Below are 20,081 nucleotides of genomic sequence, written 5' to 3' on the forward strand. Positions count from 1 at the left end.
TAAAAGTCAGTGTTGTGCCAATTTAAAAGGGAAATTGGGATGATCCAAGAAACTTTTAGTCTGGTTAGCCTGCCTTTGGTACTAGGAAAAATCATGGAAAGGCTAGTATGGAATGCTGTCAGTACAGAATTAAAAGATAGTAATATTAATGCCATATTGAGGAATGCCAGTACCCAATCAACATGGGTTTATGGAAAGCACACTCTTTGTGGACATAATATACTTATACTTCTGTAAGGCATTTAGCTTTGTCCTCCATAACATATATATATAAAAAAAATAAAAATAATTAGCATAATACAAAATCAGTGTAGTGCATATTAATAGATTTTAAATTTGTTAACTGATTGATCTCATAAAGTAATTATGAATGGAGAGTAGTCATCCAGTGGTGATGTTTGTGGTGGGGTCCTAGAGGTATCTGTTCTTGGCCCATGGTATTTAATATTTTTATCAGTGATCTAGAATAAAATATAAAATCAGTGCTGGTAAAATCTGTAGATGATACAAACATGGGTAGAGTGGTAAATATTGATGAGGCCAAGTCATTATACAGACCAACCTGGATCAGTTAGTAAGGTGGGCTTATTTGAACAACATGCATTTTAACAAAGCCAAATGGAAGTCCAGGAACAAGGAATGTAAGTCACACTTATGGGAATGTACCCTTGTAAAGAGTGACTGAAAAGGACTTGGGTCACAGCAGATAACCAGTTGAACATGCAGTGTGGTAACTATGACCCTTTGATGTAGCAGAAAAAGGCATTATGTGATCCAGTGGTTGGAAGCTGAAGCTGAAAAATTCAGACTAGAAATAAGGTATAATGAACCTTCTCAACAACTTACAGGGGTGCTTCCCAAGGGGTACCCAGGGTTGTGAAGCACCTTACTAGCATCTGCCCTTAGTGTGAGGAAGCCTTCTCTGTGCCTGCTAGGGTTCTGCACTCCATCTCCACAAGCCACTGGCAACATGAGCAGTCCCCTCTAGGCTACACAGGCCCAGTTGTCTCTCTACAAGTTAGCAGGAGGCACACTCTAACCTCCAAGCTGTCTGAGCATCAAACTGGAGTGCCCAGTCCTGGATCCACCGGACACTCACAGATTCGCTGCTTCCAAAGAAACAGTATACCCCAGCTTACCCGTTCCACCTCAGATAACCGCTACGCTTAACACAGAGCACTTTGGTTTACTTAATACAGGTTTATTAAACAAAGCATAGAGATTCAAGTAATAGCAGGTAGAAGTATTGGAAACAAATGGTTATCTATTAAATAAAATCATAACATGCATTCTAAAGCCTAGACGTAATTAACAAAATATTCTCATGTCTACTGAAGTATTTCTCACCAGCGCTTCATAGACAGGCTGTCTGTGGCCCTTTTTTCATGGGACAGCCACACTGTTAGCTTGCCTCCTGGGTGAAGGATAAAATCTTGCCCCCGTCCACTTTTTTTATGCAGTTACAGGCTATTGTCTCTTAACCCTCTTCCAAGACTTACCTTGGGGTTCTTTTGTCTTTGCAAACAGTCCAGTTAGTAAACATAGCCTGTCTCCATGTATGTTCATTTTTCTGTATGTTGATTGAGTTAGCCGTGAGGCTTGCCTTGACTCAGGTGACAAGCTTTACCTCAACAGGGTTGGAACCTAATATTTTACATTTTACATCTCTCTTAAAGTATTTCCCTTAGAAACATCTTGCAATAATTATGACAACCAGTGGGCTACTGGCCCTTGGTAGAGATCTCATATGCCACCCTTTTGTGAACTGCTATGAAGATATCAGACCGTAGTTATCTATGCAAAACCCTATGGACCCCTGAGCCTCTGCCTGTTGTCACCTGGAAGTCCCTGGGTCACACTTACGTAGGGATGTTATGGATTCTCCATCACCTGAAGTCTTTAAATCAGGATTAGATATCTTATTAAAAGATATGCTATAGCTCAAACTAAAGTTATGAACTTACTTTAAAAATCACTGAGTGAGGTTTTTTGCCCAGTGTAATGAAGGAACTCAGACTAGTTGATCATAATCCCTTCTAGCCTTAAAATGCATGAATTTATGCGAAGTGCCACCAGAGAGGTGATAAGACTCCCCCAAATAGACCATGCATCAGAATTGCCAACCCCATGCATTCAAAAATCATGAGTCTGGCTTCAGAAAATTGAGAGATTAGCTTTAAAAATAATGAGATTTAAGACAAATATTATGGTTCTTCTCATTTGATTTTTGGTGTTTGAGCCTTTAGGTTGTATACAGGTCATATTTTCAACCTTTTCCTCCACAGTCACAAATTCTAGGAACTTTTCTTTTTAACGAAAGCTAAGGTTTTCACTTACTCACTTGCCTCCAGGGTTGTGGCTTTAAATAAAACACCAAGCAGCGTGAGACTTGTGATTAAGCTGTTCTATCCATATCTATCTTAAGTGACTTCTTTGAGAGCAACTACTATGACTCAGTACAGGGCCAACCAAACATTCTGCATTCAGTAAAAATTTACAATAATTCAGTAGTCCTGTGTTTTAAAGATACTCAGAACCAAAAAAGTAATTTAAAATGGGCTCTTCTGGGTGATTTGTTTATTGGAAAATATGAGGTTTCTTCAGACATGTCTGTTTTGTGCCTGCCAGTCCTCTATACTTAATGATTTTTTTCTGAATTTAGAGCTCTCTTTGACTACGACAAGACTAAAGACAGTGGTCTTCCCAGTCAGGGACTGAACTTCAAATTTGGCGACATCCTCCATGTCATTAATGCTTCTGATGATGAGTGGTGGCAGGCACGGCAGGTGACACCAGATGGAGAAAGTGATGAAACTGGAGTGATTCCGAGCAAACGAAGGTATATTTCATGGTATTTGTTCAGTCTGAGATATTTGCCATTGAAATAGTGGTTGTATTTGTAATCATGCACAAATTAAGTAGTGTCTCATCTCAATGTAATGGTCCCTCATACGCTCCTCCAAAGTGTTTTTATGAGAAGAGTATGCCAGTCAGCACTACACTAGATTATTACATATTAGTAAGAGATATTTGCAGCCTCCGGGTTAGAGCATATGGCTGAAGACAGGAGACCTGGGTTCTATTTCCAACTCTCACTTTGTGAATGTCACTTAACCTCTTTGTGCTGCCATTAAAAGTGGGTTTAATCGTGCTTCATTTCCTTTAACTGCTTTGACATCTACAAATTAAGAAGTAAAAAGTAATACTGTTTCTTATGGAGTTGTTGGTCATGATTCCAGAGTTAGTCAAGTCAGAAGTTATCAATTTAACAAGAGCTTTAAGCCTTTATTTTGTGACAATCTCAATAAAATGCCAAAAAAATGAAACATCGTAAACTTTGTGTACTATTTTAATTTTTCATGGTGGTTTAATGAAAATTGGGATGATACCGAAAAAAATAGTAATTTTAGATTGACCCTTTTTCAGAGTTTTTCTTAGGATTTGTTTCTTGGAGGGTTGGGGAGGAGGGGAAGATATCCTTTGCAAGAAATCTATCACTCTGATATCTATGCAATGCTCAACATGTTGCTCTTTGTGTGCTGAATAATACAATATAATTTATATTGAAGATATTTATCTGTGACATGAGTTTTAACTTTTTCTCAATAACTGAAAAGAAATCAAGCTGCACCTGCTCTATTTAGCAGTGATGATGTAATGTATCCACTTCGAGAGGGAAAGAGATGTCTGGAGGAAAGTTCATTGAGCTCGGAAACAGGCGCCCATGAGTTCAAAATCTCTTCCCGTGCACTTCATCAATCTTATTATTTCCAAGATCTTCTCTCTTAGGCCAAACTCCTTCTCAGATTATTCGATTTCTGACCACTAACCCACTATCTTCTCCCAGAGCCAAGGCTAGAAACCAGGATCCGTGCTCTATAGTATGCTATGCTGTCTCCCAAGTAGTTGTGTCACCCAGTTGGAAGCTGTGTATCACGCCTTCCCTCCTCTGATGGCTGAACTAAATACAGAATAGCAATTACTCTTGTAGCTCGAGTGCTAGAGACCTGAACTGGGGATGTCAATGTCCACAGATCAGAGCTTGCTGATGACTCAAGTGCAGGTGACTTTGTTTTTCAAGTTTTCTGTTTTAAAACAACTGGTTTATTTAATCCACTCTATAAGAAAACATCCTGTAGCATACATTTGTAATTAAATAATTATTATAATCTGTAAATAATGGCCTGCCACGCCAAAATACAGGTGAAAAATACATTTGACATTTGTATGTCTAAAAAGAATATCCAAGTTGTTGTTATCAATGCTAATGTAGATTTTGGAAGAGTTGTTAAATCTCAGCCTTCAGGGTTTAAGACAATATTTAACTAATGGGATTAGAAGATCTAATACAGACTGCAGATTATCTCACACCTTTGCCCAAAGTGGGGTTTCTTGCACCCCTCTGGTGCTGGGTACTGTTAGAGGCAGGATAGTGGACAAATGAACCATGGTTCTGATCCAGTATGGCAAAACCCATATTGCTGTGTAGATGTTTCACAACCCAGCCATTTATCATTTTTGATGTTGGTATCTGCCTATTAAAATATATAACTTTTATGTATGAACTGTCATTTTTACTGTATTAGAAATTTGGGCCCTAGTCCTGCTGTTGAATTCATGTTGGTTCCATTGTAAAATTGGGGCTTTATTCTGTTTCACAGCTTCTTAGTAGTTGGAGTTTTATAACAAATGTATCAGTCGGTTATGGAAGTGTGATTTTACATGGTCTTACTGAAAGAAATTAAAAAGAGGCCAGCCCAAATTGTGGGGCAGGAAGGATAAGCCACATCCCATTTGAAATCACTGTACCTGTCAGCCACTGGCAACTTTTCCTTGTTGGAAGACAAGCAATGGCAAAGAGTGGGATTGGCCAGCAGGCAGCATAGGAGGCCTGTAAAAGGCAGTATGAGGCAGAAGCAGGCCTCTTCTTGCTCCATCCCAGCCTCACTATCCCCTTGGCTAATCATTTGAACAGCTACAGGCAGGGTGGATTTGATTTAAATCAAATTTATTTAAATCGTGTTTTAAATCACTAGTTAGGAAGACTCGATTTAATCATGGATTTCTACATAAAAGCACATTCTTGTTGGTTAAAAAGCAAGGAATCCAGCAGCACCTTAAACACTAACCGATTTATTTGGGCATAAGCTTTCGTTGGTAAAAAACCTACTTCTTCAGATGTATGGAGTGAAAATTACAGATGCAGGCATTTTTATACTGACACATGAAGAGAAGGGAGTTACTTTACAAGTGGAGAACCAGTGTTGTCAGGACCAATTCTGTCAGGGTGGATGTAGTCTACTTCCAATAATTGATGAGGAGGTATAAATACCATGAAAGGGAAAGTTGCTTTTGTAGTGAACTAGCTACTCCCAGTCCCTATTCAAGCCCAAATTAATGGTGTTACATTTGCAAATGAATTTTAGTTCTGCAGTTTCTCTTTGAAGCAGGGCCGGCTCCAGGGGTTTTGCTGCTCCAAGCAGCGCGCGCACAAAAAAAAAAAAAAAGGCCGTGATCACGATCTGCGGCAATTCAGCGGGAGGTCCTTCACTCCGACCAGGAGTGAGGGACCCGTCGCCGAATTGCTGCCGAATACCTGGACTTGCCGCCCCTTTCCGGAGTGGCTGCCCCAAGCACCTGCTTGATAAGCTGTTGCCTGGAGCCGGCCCTGCTTTGAAGTCTGTTTTTCAAGGTTTTTTGTTCAAGTATGAATACTTTTAAATCAGTTATAGAATGTCCAGGGAGATTGAAGTGTTCTGCTACTGGCTTTTGTATGTTACCATTCCTAATGTCCGATTTGCGTCCATTCATTCTTTTACATAGAGACTGTCCGATTTGGCCAATGTACATGGCAGAGGGGCATTGCTGGCACATGATTCTTGTTGGTTGTTATAACCTTAATACATATTCTTCACAACTCAGAGATAGATGTAGGTTTCATTTTTAGAAGGTACACTCTATACATTTTTAAAGTGATTTGTTTTGAAAACTTTTCAGATCAGTTTTACAGCTATATCACAAAATGAATGATTGTTTGGTTATTTCATTTACCAAAGGTAATTGTAGCAGATATTTATGAAGTAATTGGGTGAACTATCTCCAATTCAACAGGTTCATCATTAATATTTGGAGTATTTTCTTGCCAGGCTGTATTAAGAGGAGAACATCACCAGACATTTAAATTGTTTTATTTAACTAAAACAACGTTATGTATTCTGGATTTTTATTTTTCTTCAACAGCAAACAGAGAATATTTTAACAAAACAAGCATATGAATTTTTGAATTTAGTTAATCATTTAAGTTTTTTAAAATCAGGTTTGTTTTTGTTCAAATTGTTTTTAAACTAAAATATTTAAATGAAATATTTAAAAACAAAAATTAAAACGACTGTCAGCCAGGTCAACATGAGAACCTTAAAATATTGGCTTTTGCAGCTAACTCGGTCATCTTCACCTTCATTTTCCTGTTACTGCTGTTAAAAGTGAGATTATCACTTAAACCAGGGGTAGGCAACCTATGGCACGTGTGCCGAAGGCGGCACGTGAGCAGATTTTCAGGGATACTCACACTGCCCAGGTCCTGGCCACTAGTCTGGGGGGTTCTGCATTTTAATTTAATTTTAAATGAAGCTTCTTAAACATTTTAAAAACCTTATTTACTTTACATACAACAGTAGTTTAGTATATATTATAGACTTATAGAATGAGACCTTCTAAAAACGTTAAAATGTATTACTGGCACGCGAAACCTTAAATTAGAGTGAATAAATGAAGATTCGGCACACCACTTCTGAAATGTTGCCGACATCTGACTTAAACAGTCTCAGAATCCAAATGCTTAAGTGACTTCCACCAGTTCACTGATGTGACTTCCTTTAAAACATCATCAGCAAACATATTTCTTGAATGGTTCACCCTTAGCTCTGAGATTTATTATAGTTGGCATTATGGAGGGATGATAGTTGGATGTCCATGTCATAGCCAACTCCTCCTCTTCAGCAGTTAAGGTTTGACACTGGTACTGAGTATTGAGAATATTTGCAAGAAAATGAGCTGGAAATAGTGCTTGTCCCATTCATTTTTTTAATGCTTGTAATTTAACTCTGTCATTGCATATTTCTCTTTTTAAGAACTCACTCAGTTCCTTCCAAATTTCAACAGCATCAGCAATAAAACAGTTATTTCCCTGCATTTTGTTCAAGGCTACAGAAATAGGCTTCAGGGTACTCGGCACGTGTTCAACATTTCTCGTAAAGGTAATAATTGGAGATATACCAATCTCCTAGAATTGGAAGGGAGCTTGAAAGGTCATCGAGTCCAGCCCCCTGCGCCTTCACTAGCAGGACCAATTTTTGCCCCAGATCCCTAAGTGGCCTCCTCAAGGATTGAACTCACAACCCTGGGTTTAGCAGGCCAATGCTCAAACCACTGAGCTATCCCTCCCCCCAATGTTGAGAACTTGAGCTGTGAGAGTGCCATCTAATTTTTCAGGATTTTGTTCACAAACTGTCATCAGTTAGGCCAGTTCTTGATATAGTGCTCAAAACAGTCTACTACTGAGTTCCATCGCACATCTTGTGAGAGAGTTAGCTTGGTTCCTCCCACTTTTTCAGAGCAGCTGCTGCAAAGTGGTTGTTACAGAAGTATTTTGCAATTTCAACATCATTAGCCTTTATTTCTGGAACACTGAAGTCTTTGGCTAGGAGGTGCATCAAATGAGCACTGCAACCGTACATTATTAGCTTGGGACTCTATTCTAAATCATTTCTTCTCAGCTTGGATACATTTGCAGCATTGTCTGTGACCAAGCTGCATACTAGACATTTGAATTTTTTTTCACAGTTTGTTATAGCTTTTACTGCAACTTCTTGTCAGTATTCCGCTGTGTGTGCATTTCCTGATGTATCAATTGTTTCTGTAAGGAAGACATTCCCATCTTCTATTGTCACACAAGCACATACAACAGGATCATTGTGGACATTGCTCCACCCATCAAGATTCAGGTTAACAATTTCACCCTCTATACCTTTTGCACACTGCTCAATTTCTTTCATACACTTTATCCAGCAATTTGCCTGCGACATCCGTACAGTATGCTGGGTGGACTGCATCATGGTCTTCATAACTGAACCATGTTAATGAAGTGGGGGTTCTCAATCCTACGGAAAGGAGAGTTTGTTGCATAAACAAACCGGGCAATTTTTTCATCAATTATCTCTTTTTTGTAATCTGCTGGTTCTTATAAAAAACTTATCTATGGTTGTTTCTGGACGATGGAGATTTTTTTTTTCTTTTTGCTACAGGTGGTATACTGTGGCTATGTGACCTACATGGTGTGACTGAAATACTATCATTGGCAGATAACTCTGAAACTATAGAAAATGATGGTGATCTTGAAAGTGGGTAGTCTTCAGAATCCTGTATGTTCAGGATGAAGTCTTCTAAACAAAATAAGTCAATGCAGTTATTTAATCATTATTACCATACTGCTCATTTAGTATTACTCGTTATATTCACTGACACTCAGTACTACTTGAAAGGTGAAATTGTAAAAGGAAGATCTGCCTTTTTCAGCTATTTATTTTTTATCACAACTATATTTTTTGCTCAAACATGAGAATTCAAGAATAGCGCAGAAGGAAGACAGGCAGTCCTTAAGAAAGAAGTATGAAATAAAGTTTACCAACCTGAAGATCCTGCATGTTCAGACATGTTCCTTTCATCATCTTCAACGCAGCTTCCTCCTGAGAAGGAACGCTTCTCATGATGTTGTTTCATTCAAGCAAGCAGGCCTTGCATTTCTTTGTTTAACCATTTGCATTTTGCACGCATGTGTGTCTTACCCACAGGTAGAGGAACTTCATTAAAATATTCCCACACTGGGTCTCTTATGGCCTGCTGCCATTATAGATTTTCCCTTCTAGTGAGAGAGTGGTATGGTAGATCTCAAATCAGTTAAGGCTACACTCAGAAAGACCTCAAGACTTCTGGAATATGCTGCTCAAACAGCTTCACTTTTGTTTCTGCTGCCTGTCCCTCCCATCTCACATTTATCACCAGACTTCTTCTCCTTGTCCAGATCTATTCCACCCCCAACTATCTTCTATTCAATGAACTTTTTGAAACTCTGCACTTTGAGAAAGAGGTAAGGGATTGACTCTGTGTACACAAATGTGCAGAGGGACAATAGGGTTGAGGTCTGTATTTCTCACCTCTGTATATTATTTATCTGTTTAAAAACATTTTTGCTGTTAACAGGCATGTTATCTCTGGAGACACAAATCCACAGTTTGAGAACTTCAAAACTAAGCATCTCTGATGGTATCTTCTAGACTGAGCACCGAGTCCCATTGGGTAGATAGAAAGATTAACCTAAATAATCTATACAGAAGCCCCTGGAACCCCATAAGAATTGGTCCCTAATCCATGAACTACTGGAACTCATTTACAAAATTTTCTTAGGGTTTCTTATATTGTCTGATACTATAGAATTAGAATTTATAATCCCTATTCCATGATGAGATATCTTTGAGCTATAATGTATCTTAATTAAAACTTTAAATAGGTTTTTCCTCAAAAAGTATTTTATCAAAAAAAAATTAAATAAAAAAAATCTGATTTTTTTTTTTAATCATTGATTTTTATCCACCCTGGCTATAGGCCTGAGTCAGTCCTGGGAAATGACAGGATGCTCTGGATTTGGGTATCAACAGTGAAGGAAGGAAAGCGAGAGCTCAGCATAGCTGTTGCTTTCCTTCATTTAACTCTGTTGCCTGGACAGAGTGCCTTAAGGAGTTTCCTTGGTTTAAACTAAAGAATAATAAGAAAGTTGTGTCCTCATAGCTAAAAGATTCTAATTTGTCTCTGTCCTTATTGGATCCCTGCCATTCAGAACCTACAGTATATTGTTTGAGAATTAAAATTAATTTTTCTCATATTGCCCTGTGCAGACTGAATATGTGTATGTGTTCACACCTCATCCCATCATGCTGGAAGCACATCTTCAACAGATAATATGAAAGCTGTAGTATTTTATAGCATTAGGATTGGCAGTATAAGGATCATGTTGAGAGAGTGACATTTTTTTCATTTTTCTCACAGGGTTGAGAAGAAAGAAAGAGCCCGCTTAAAGACAGTGAAATTTAATTCCAAAATGAGAGGCGATAAAGGGGTGAGTTTATGAAATGTTAATTACTTTTTAAATTAATATGGAAGGTAACATTCTTGACTGGCTTATGTATGTGGATTTAACTTTCCTTATTTAATTATAACAGTTAAAAATTAAAACGTCTGTCAGACAAAACTAGTTCATTCTAAAAATTATTATTTAGCAAATGGTAATTTTTAGGGCTGTCAAGCGATTAAAAAATTAATCACACTTTTTAAATTGCACTGTTAGTAATAGAATACCATTTATTTAAATATTTTTGGATGTTTTCTACATTTTCAAATATATTGATTTCAATTATAACACAGAATACAAAGTGTACGTTGCTCACTTTATATTTATTTTTGATTACAAGTATTTGCACAGTAAAAAAACAAAAGAAATAGTATTTTTCAATTCACCTAATACAAGTACTGTAATGCAATCTCCTTATCATGAAAGTTGAACTGACAAATGTAGAATTATGTACAAAAAAAGCCTGCATTCAAAAATAAAACAATGTAAAATTTTAGAGCCAGCAAGTCCACTCAGTCCTACTTCTTGTTCAGCCAATCATTCAGGCAAACAAGTTTGTTTATATTTGCATGAAATAATGCTGCCTGCTTCTTGTTTACAATGTCACATGAAAATGAGAACAGGCGTTCTCATGGCACTGTTGTAGCTGGTGTTGCAAGATATTTACGTGCCAGATGCGTTAAAGATTCCCATGTCCCTTCACGCTTCAACCGCCATTCCAGAAGACATTCGTCCATGCTGTTGATGGCTTCTGCTCGATAACAATCCAGAGCAGTGCGGACAGACGCATGTTCATTTTCGTTATCTGAGTCAGATGCCACCAGCAGAAGGTTGATTTTCTTTTTCGGTGGTTTGAATTCTGTAGTTTCCGCATCCAAGTGTTGCTCTTTTAAGACTTCTGAAAGCAAGCTTGGAAGGAGTGGACTCACCCCTGCAGCGCCTCCTTCTGGTCGTCCATGGGAATTAGCTCTTCCAGCGTCCTGGATCACCCCCTGCAGGCTGGTGATCCACCTTACCGCTGGCCCCCATGTCCCTCCCAGGAGGACCCGGTGCCCCTTTCTCTGGGTGGGTGCCCCTGTGGCAGTACATCCACACTCTGGGTCTCCCCACCCAAGGGAACCCCCACCCACTAACCCCACCTCCCTTCAGTGTAAGGCTACTGCCAGTCACCATCTAGCCCCACTCCCTGGAGCAGACTGCAGAATATTCCACTCCTCACAGGCAGAGACAAATTAGAACAATATGTGCCGGGTCATTATCCGAGACTGCTATAACAGGAAATATATGGCAGATTGTGGGTAAAACAGAGCAGGGGACATACAGTTCTTCCCCAAGGAGTTCAGTCAGAAATTTAATTAATGCTTATTTTTTTTACTGAGCGTCAGTGAAGAAGCATATCCTCTGGAATGGTGGCTGTAGCATGAAGGGGCATATGAATGGTTAGCATATCTGGCACGTAAATACCTTGCAATGCCGGTTACAAAAGTCAGGGGTGGCTCTAGGTATTTTGCTGCCCCAAGCACGGCAGGCAGGCTGCCTTCAGCGGCTTGCCTGAGGGAGTTCCCCGGTCCCGCGGATTCAGCGGCACGCCTGCGAGAGGTCCGCCGAAGCCGCGGGACCAGCGGACCCTCCGCAGGCATGCCGCCAAAGGCAACCTGCCTGCCGCCCTCGCAGCGACCAGCAGAGCGCCCCCCGTGGCTTTCCGCCCCAGGCACGCGCTTGGCGTGCTGGTGTCTGGAGCCGCCCCTGCAATAGTGCCTTGCCAAATGCCTGTTCTCACTTTTGGGTGACATAAATAAGAAGAGGGCAGCATTAATGCCTGTAAATGTAAACAAATTTGTTTGTCTTAGTGATTGGCTGAACAAGAAGTAGGACTGAGTGGACTTGTAGGCGCTGAAGTTTTACATTGTTTCGTTTTTGAGTGCACTCATGTAACAAAAAAAAATCTACATTTGTAAGTTGTTCTTTCATGACAAAAAGATTGCGCTACAGTACTTGTATGAGGTGAATTGAAAAATACTATTTTGTTTATAATTTTTACAGTGCAAATATTTGTAAGCAAAAATATTATACTCTTTGATTTCAAGTATAACACAGAATACAATATATATGAAAATGTAGAAAAACATCCAAAATATTTAATAAGTTTCAATTGGTATTTTATTATTTAATAGTGCAACTAAAACTGCTTTTAATAGCAATTAATTTTTTTGAGTTAATCACATGAGTTAACTATGATTAATCGACAACTCTAGTAATTTTATAAACAAATCTGATTCAGTTTTGCCAGTGTTCCCAAATGCGTCTGAAAAACTAGGTTAGGAGTGAATGTTGTTGTTAATATTCAGATAGAGCCATAAATAGAAATGGTCCTATATGGTGATAGATTAATGCCAAAAAAAATGATGTAGTATTTGAAAGCTATGGATTTTTAATGGGACCAGAGCCTTAATGGTCTCTTTTGGAAGAGAGAGTGACTTTGCTCCTTCATTTTAAACAGTGGCTACCCTATACAGTAATTTTTTAATAATGAAGTCTAAACAGTTTTTGTCAGTAGGTCTGTCTCAGGATAATAAACCTACATTTTGAGTCACTTAAGGACTATGTGAGAGAGATTCTCATTGTCAGTTAACAAAAACTCTAGGTTAACATTTATTGGTTCATTTGTTATTGGTTCATCAGAAACTGAAGGGCAGTTTATGCATGTCAAAAACTGTTGTTTTAGAGGACAAAATAGTAAAAATTCACCCTGAGGTAATATTTAGGAAACTAATGTTTCACCAAATTATTACAAATGCTTAGAATTGTAATGCATGACCATCCAAAATAGTCTCAGGAAAAATCTGTTACTACTATTTTTAAAATAGCCTCACCATTTTTCAGATTTTAGAATATAATTATATTCTGCAATGATTTAGATCATTTTGAGCCGTGAGTGAATCATGGAATCGTAAAACTGGAAGGAACTACAAGATGTCATGTAGTTCAGTCCCCTGCACTCATGGCAGAACTAAGTATTATCTAGACCATCCCTGACAGGTGTTTGTCTAACCTGCTCTTTAAAACCTCCAATGATGAAGATTCCACAACCTCCCTAGGTAATTTATTCCAATGCTTAACTACCGTGACAGAAAGTTTTTCCTAATGTCCAATCTAAACCGCCCTTGCTGCAATTTAAGCCCATTGCTTCTTGTCCTATTCTTAGTGGTAAAGGAGAACAATGTTTCTCCCTCCTCCTTGTAACAACCTTTTATATACTTGAAAACTGCTGTTATGTCCCCTCCCGGTCTCCTCTTCTTGAGACTAAACAAACCCTACTTTTTCAGTCTTCCCTCATAGATCATGTTTTCTAGACCTTTAATCATTTTTGTTGCTCTTCTCTGGACTTTCTCCAATTTGTCCATATCTTTCCTAAATACTCCAGTTTTACAATCAAATCAACCCCCTTAAAATCGGGATTGTAACAGATGTTTCCAGATTTTATACAACTACTGATATGCTAATAAGCATAGCTAAAATACATTTTCAGTTTAAGGACTTACTTAAATTACTAATGTGTTGACATTTTAGCCAAAACATACTTTGTAATTCATTGGAAATAAAAACACTAGTTATTTATTATAATCATTTTAAAAGTGGAGAGAGCTAATGCAGCAATATCCAGAGTAGGCTACTGCTATAGATCCCAAAGATTTCTTTTTAATTGTGTTTACTTAGTAAGTTAGATATTATCATTTGCTTTATATGATTTGTATAAATTCACAGAATCAAATTGAAGGGACAAGGTAATAAGAATATGAATATATAGTCCTGATAAAGTATCAGAGGGGTAGCCGTGTTAGTCTGGTTCTGTAGAAGCAGCAAAGAATCCTGTGGCACCTTATAGACTAACGGACGTTTTGCAGCATGAGCTTTCGTGGGTGAATACCCACTTCTTCACCCACGAAAGCTCATGCTGCAAAACGTCTGTTAGTCTATAAGGTGCCACAGTCCTGATAAAGTAGGACTTATCTTTTATTGGACCAACTTCTGCTTTCTTTTATTACATGGTTCCTGTCAGCAGATGATGCAATGTGCCTTTCACTGGTATTTGTAAGATAGCTTGGTGTGTACTGTTAGGCATATCTGCAACTGAGCAACCTCAAAAGAATTTTGTTTAATCAGCGCTTTCAACAGAGCAGTTTAAACAGTGCCTGTTTGGGTACCTGCTTACTAGATAATGTATGCTATGCCCAGGTTACATATTGAAAGTTTTAATTAGTTGTATCAATAGTAAAATGCACTTAAATGTGTATCTGCATTTTTGCACATAGTCTGTTTTAGATGGAAACAAATACCTTTAGTGACTTTCTGACGGCCAAATTTAATACTGCCTTGAGACTTACTCTGATCATTATTTATATTTTTTTCAGTTTGTACATGCAAAATTACATATTGGAATATTATACCATGCCAACTGAGGGTGCAGTAATTTTTATATATTTTGAATTTACTCTTTAATTTTATAGCATTTATCATTTTACCATTGAGGAGATTACTTTTTTTTTTTACAGTGATAGTTATACGTTAATTTCAAGTTTGTCATCTTACTTGTAACTGACATCCTCAACCTGTGATAGTTGCAAAAGGAACATTTTTAGACATTTAAATATTTGTAGTGATTGTTTTTAATTAAACTAGAATAATTTTGCAAAACATTACCATACAACATATTCCTTGAGAAGATAATCGCATGTTTTTGTAACTTGTCTACCATAAAATTGTAAACAGTTAACTGAATTAACTATGTATTTAAATCATAGTCTTGTATGTTGACTGTAACAAAGTTTGTACACAGTAACTGTGTACTAACACAGCACCAAAAATATGCATGAAATACTGAGTGGAAAAACAAACTACGCTTGCCATTGATAGAGAACTGCATTTCTTTCTCTATAATAACGGTTCCTGTTCCAAGCACTCATTAATCTTAAACTGTTCATAGTCTTTTGCTTCAGCTGAAAATGTCAATATTTCAGTTTCTCTTTAAAATACCCTTAGTACCTCACTGTAATTGTCATTGAGTATTTTCCCCCAGTGTAACTATATGAAAGATATCTACCTGAAGTATTTTACATATTATACTACTTTGACATGTATCAAGAATTCTTACTTAAAGGATTCTATGTAATAATAAAGTAAATATTGCAGCTCTAAATATAATATTAATGAGAGAAAACATTAAAATGCCAATTCCATTTATTCTAAGGAAAACTGAGAAACTGGAGCTTGCATGATTATCATGTTTCTTGTCTATTCTTTTAATATACACATTTATCTCATTTTGCTTGTGCTTCTTCTGTGGTTAACAAATTCTTTCTTGTGTAATCTATCCATAATTTGCAATGGGTTTATGAAATAGTTATAAAATTAATGTGTCTACAACTAATAAGCAATTCTCTCTAGCCTTTATAATCATATTTTTTAAATCATTTTTTGGCTAATGTTTTATTTAAAATCAGTACATGATTATTATTTATTTTGCAATGAAACTGACTCTGACCATTATACATGCAGTATATGAAATTATTGTTAAATGGTTTTAAGTCAATAAAATTTACTGTAGAGGAAGTCAAATCAAAGATTAGTTTTATCAAATATTTTAAAAGGTAGCTAAACAAAAATGAGTATTCTGCCAGAAGTGCATTAAAAGCACCACTGCATTGTTCTAATTGTCAAAAATAGCTAAATCTTTCTGCCTTATTTGACTTGCACCAAAATTTTGTAACAGCTTTCCATAATGTTCTTCTTTTGAAGTTGAGACATTTTGTCTGACTTATGCTCCATGGTGGCCTTTCCCTCGTGCTGCAGTTGGATTTGTTATGTGAGACCTCCGTTTGTGGAAATCCATGTTACATGCTTGGTGTACGTGGTTGTGAGATTTAGGGTTAATTTCAATTTTAAGAAAGATTGATGGACCTCTGTGCTGAAGTAGCAATGACTTGCTGCCATCAGCTTAGGTACTGAAGCTCAAGAGAATCATAGCCCAGAATCCTGCCCATACCACCTGTAGTTCATGCAAACATATGATTGGTTAGGTGCCAGTTCTCGTGCCCATATGTCACGATGATACTTCTCACAGCTGAATACCAGTTTTCCTACTCACTGATGCCAACCAATTAAGGGGTTTTATGATCTTCCTACTTAATATTTTTAGTGCTGTTTTTTCCAGAACTCTCCCTTCTCTGACATGCCTTATTGTGCTCCACTGGTACCATATGCCTTTTTTGCACTTGGTAATATTTAAATAACAAAATACATTATTTTATCAACGGCAGTGATGACATCAGTTCATCCTCCAGCATCTGACATTGCTAAACAAGTCTGTGTTAAAGCAGATGGCCGGAAAGGCTGTGAACATTGTAGTAGAGTGCAAACTACATGATACGCTGCAGGCATTCACTGAATAAATGCCAAGCTTATCATTGTGCTGGTTGTGCACTAGCCCTGAAAAAAGAGCACAGCAAGTCAAAGCACAACACTGCCTGATCCCCTAATTGCTGCTATATCTCCTTCCACATGGAGTAGTGGTAGAGAAGAAAAAAACACCTTGTACATGTTTCTTCCAATAAGGCTTACCTTCATCTCGATCATATTGTGATTAAGGGAGGGTATGATCAAACTGTATAAAATATGATGGACAAAGCATATTGCAGTTATGCTTTAGATTCTAGAAATAACTATTTATAGAATCCTTATAGCATGAATGAAAACCAGTACTTACTTTTGAAGAATTTACTTTGAAAAATGGCTCTGTAGAAATGGCGTTGTGTTGCTCCATTCTTCTGGAACATTCCATTCTTCCATATCACATGTTTTTAATTTAGAAATAAACTCTGCAAACTCAGCCACTCCTTTCACATCATCACCAGTAACAGAAGTTCTGCAGACCAGATGAAGCACACTGACTGACTGCTTATTAAACAAGTCACTTAATGATACAGGGAGCAGTTGTGCACAGTAGGAAGGTTCCATTTTAATATAGTCACTTTCCAGAATAGAACTACGCTGTAAGGATGGGAGGCTTCCATCATATTTTCAGCAGTAGACATCACCAATTTTAGTTAAATCTATGTTGCCATCTTCCACATACAATGTACGTAAAGATGTATCTTCATCTTATTTGTAAAGTAGCCTAGGATTGTAATGATAGCTTGAGCTCAAATGGAAAAAAAATGTGATTAAAAAGAATCCTCACTAAATCAGGATAAAGCATCTGAGCTGTACAAAGCCTTCAGCAACATCAATACAAGAAATCCTAATTCTTGCTGAATACCATCCTGAGCTTTGCAATGTCTGACTTCTAAAATGTCAGTTCCACCTCTATGCCCCATCCCCACAATGCTGAAGAAAAATTAACAATCTGAACAAATGAAACAAGTAAGTGTTAAGAATGGACCTTGGCACTGGGATGTGGACTTTCCCACTGCAATGTTCATTTCTTGCCATGAATTTGTGAGGAATTGCTGATGCAAAAGAATCAAGGAAAACAGAGATTTTTTTTTTAAATGATGAATGTCTTAAGCGGACAAAACGATTGTTTTTGTAAAATTGTTATTTTCATCACTCTTTTTTTCCTGGAAGTAGTATCAGCATTTAATTATTTTGCTTTCATATACATTGGCTGTCATTCAAATATATAGTTGTTCCTTTACAAGCAGATAATGCTGTGAATATCTGGTTACCCCTGTACTAGCTAATATCTGTGACTTCCTCCATTCTGTTTATCAAATGAGTTTTACTTTTGATGGCTTTAGCAGCCTACTGGCTCTCACATTTTTCTCTTCACAAAGAATCTGAATTATGAAGCATAAGGCCACAGATGATAAAACCATGGATACCAGCTTTCCAATTCTTTCAGTAGTTAACATGCAAAATATGGAGGGTTTCAGCATAATTAGAAGCCCACTCTATTTCTGATGTGGTGGGGTGATGATGTTAAATTAAAATATAAACTGCATCACGTGGTTATAGGAGTCAGCTTCCACAAAGCTGCTGGGGCTGGGCCTTTGTACACACAGACATTAGACATCCTTTGTTTTGCCCCTCCTTCTCTTCTTCAGCAGTCATTCAATGACAAGCGTAAAAAGAACCTCTTTTCCCGAAAATTTCCCTTCTACAAGAACAAGGACCAGAGTGAGCAAGAAACCAGTGATATTGACCGTAAGTACGTGGAATCCAATGGAGAGAAAAAACACACACACACCAAAGGGCCTGCTAGCTTCCAGTAGGGTGTTACCTTGGAGACAGTTTCAAGAGCTGCAACAGGTTAATGGAACTCAAACAATGTAAATGACAAAACAGCCTTTGAAATCAATACGTTGATTCATGTGCTGTTACAGTACATCCTAACCGTTCTTGGAATCCAAGAACAGCCTGGTTCATCATGAACTGGATGGGACTGTGGGATGACGATTATGTGTGTAACTGGAGGTGATAACTAAGTTCTGTTACTCTGTTAATTGTATCTTATCAATAACTTCATAGAGAGTGCACTGCTGTAAAACTGTTACTCAGATTATAAATGAACTATAACCGGTCACTTTAGACTGGTTCTTTGAAATTTGTTCTATTTTAATCTTTAATTTTTAATACTGTCCTAATTTTAAGGGTGTTTCTTTTAAATCTTTATTGCCTTCATTGGAAAAAAGTATTTTTGAAACAGAAATCTTATTTTTACAATAAAAATAAAGTTGATTGTTCAGATCTTCGCCTACTATAAGCTCTCTCTGCCTTTTTCATCACTGATAACACTTCAGCTGCTAGCCATTTTAAATCCTAGGAGCTGACTGTGGGGAAAAAAACTCTGTAGATCTATGTCTCCCTGTAATGTTCTTGAAACTGTCTCTTATCGTAGCGCCAGTTTTATACATTACTGACAGTTATTTTTTTTTTTTGTGATTATCTTTTTATTGCTTGCCCTCTGGGGACTACTCTACAGGAGATCCCTGACGACATGGGATCAAAAGGCCTGAGTAAGTGATCAAAATACTCCCAAGTTATATTTAACCTCCATCTGTAAACTTAATTTTTATAGATCCATTTTGAGACTGGTGGTATTGCTCTGCTGACATAAGGAGGTTAATTATTTCAAAGTGTTTTATAGAATTTTCTTAATTTGTAACATTCTTTGGTTTTATCTTTTAAGATCTTGCTACTTCATTTAATTTAGGTAACAACCACATTTTATTTTTGGTTTGGAAGTTTACCCAAATATACTCTGTCACAGATAATGACTGCTCTCTTTGAACTAGTTAATGTATCTTTTCTAGTACGTCATTTTTATATTGGCTTTACCATTAATTTTTTTTTAAATACAGTATTCTAAAGTTATGATCCACACCACTGCAATAATGCTTATTCGCTTCAATTCTTTTAATCATTAATATAGACTATTGTATTTTAATGCCCGCTACTAATAAAATGCCTTTACATATTTTAAAATTAGCAGCAGTAAAAATAGCTTCATTTTCTCGTATGTGATGGAAAATGCATTCTGACAGAGATAAGATGGGGAGGAGGTTCTATCTGATCTATTTTGACTTTTATGTGGTACTCACATAAGAATACTGATCATACAGTAAGGGGGTTATTATTAGGCACATGTCGTGAATAAGTATCACTTTCAGTTCCTGCAAAGCCATGTCTGTGTTATTACATGAAGAATAATAGCATTGGGGATGCTAGATAAGTAATGCTGGATTAGTAATGGCCATGTTTTGAATAATTTAGTTTTGTAATTTAAATTACAGCAAGTTTTTAAAAACTACCAATTACTTTAGTAGACCTATCTGTGTATAATTGTCTGAGTGTTCAGGCACAACTAGCATGATAATCCAGCAAAGGATGAAATTTGCGG

At 37.3% G+C, this 20,081-nt stretch overlaps 1 protein-coding gene across 15 annotated transcripts in view; it reads left to right on the forward strand.

Annotated features, from left to right (window-relative positions):
- DLG1 (discs large MAGUK scaffold protein 1) overlaps positions 1-20,081 on the forward strand; it is a 740,792-nt gene that overhangs the window by 300,767 nt on the left and 419,944 nt on the right. For 3 of the 15 annotated variants that reach the window (XM_045030017.1, XM_045030014.1, XM_045030016.1), the window contains exons 14-16: positions 2,663-2,839; positions 10,102-10,171; positions 19,164-19,197. The exons of 8 other annotated variants lie outside the window; for them this stretch is intronic. In XM_045030017.1, coding sequence (XP_044885952.1) covers positions 2,663-2,839; positions 10,102-10,171; positions 19,164-19,197 — 281 coding nt within the window. Of the gene's footprint in view, positions 1-2,662; positions 2,840-10,101; positions 10,172-18,285; positions 18,386-19,163; positions 19,198-20,081 lie in introns of all 15 variants that reach the window. 4 more of the 15 variants (XM_045030006.1, XM_045030007.1, XM_045030008.1 and 1 more) reach the window with 2 other exon arrangements.

The sequence above is a fragment of the Mauremys mutica genome, chromosome 9, assembly GCF_020497125.1.
Source record: "Mauremys mutica isolate MM-2020 ecotype Southern chromosome 9, ASM2049712v1, whole genome shotgun sequence".
NCBI lineage: Eukaryota > Metazoa > Chordata > Testudines > Geoemydidae > Mauremys > Mauremys mutica.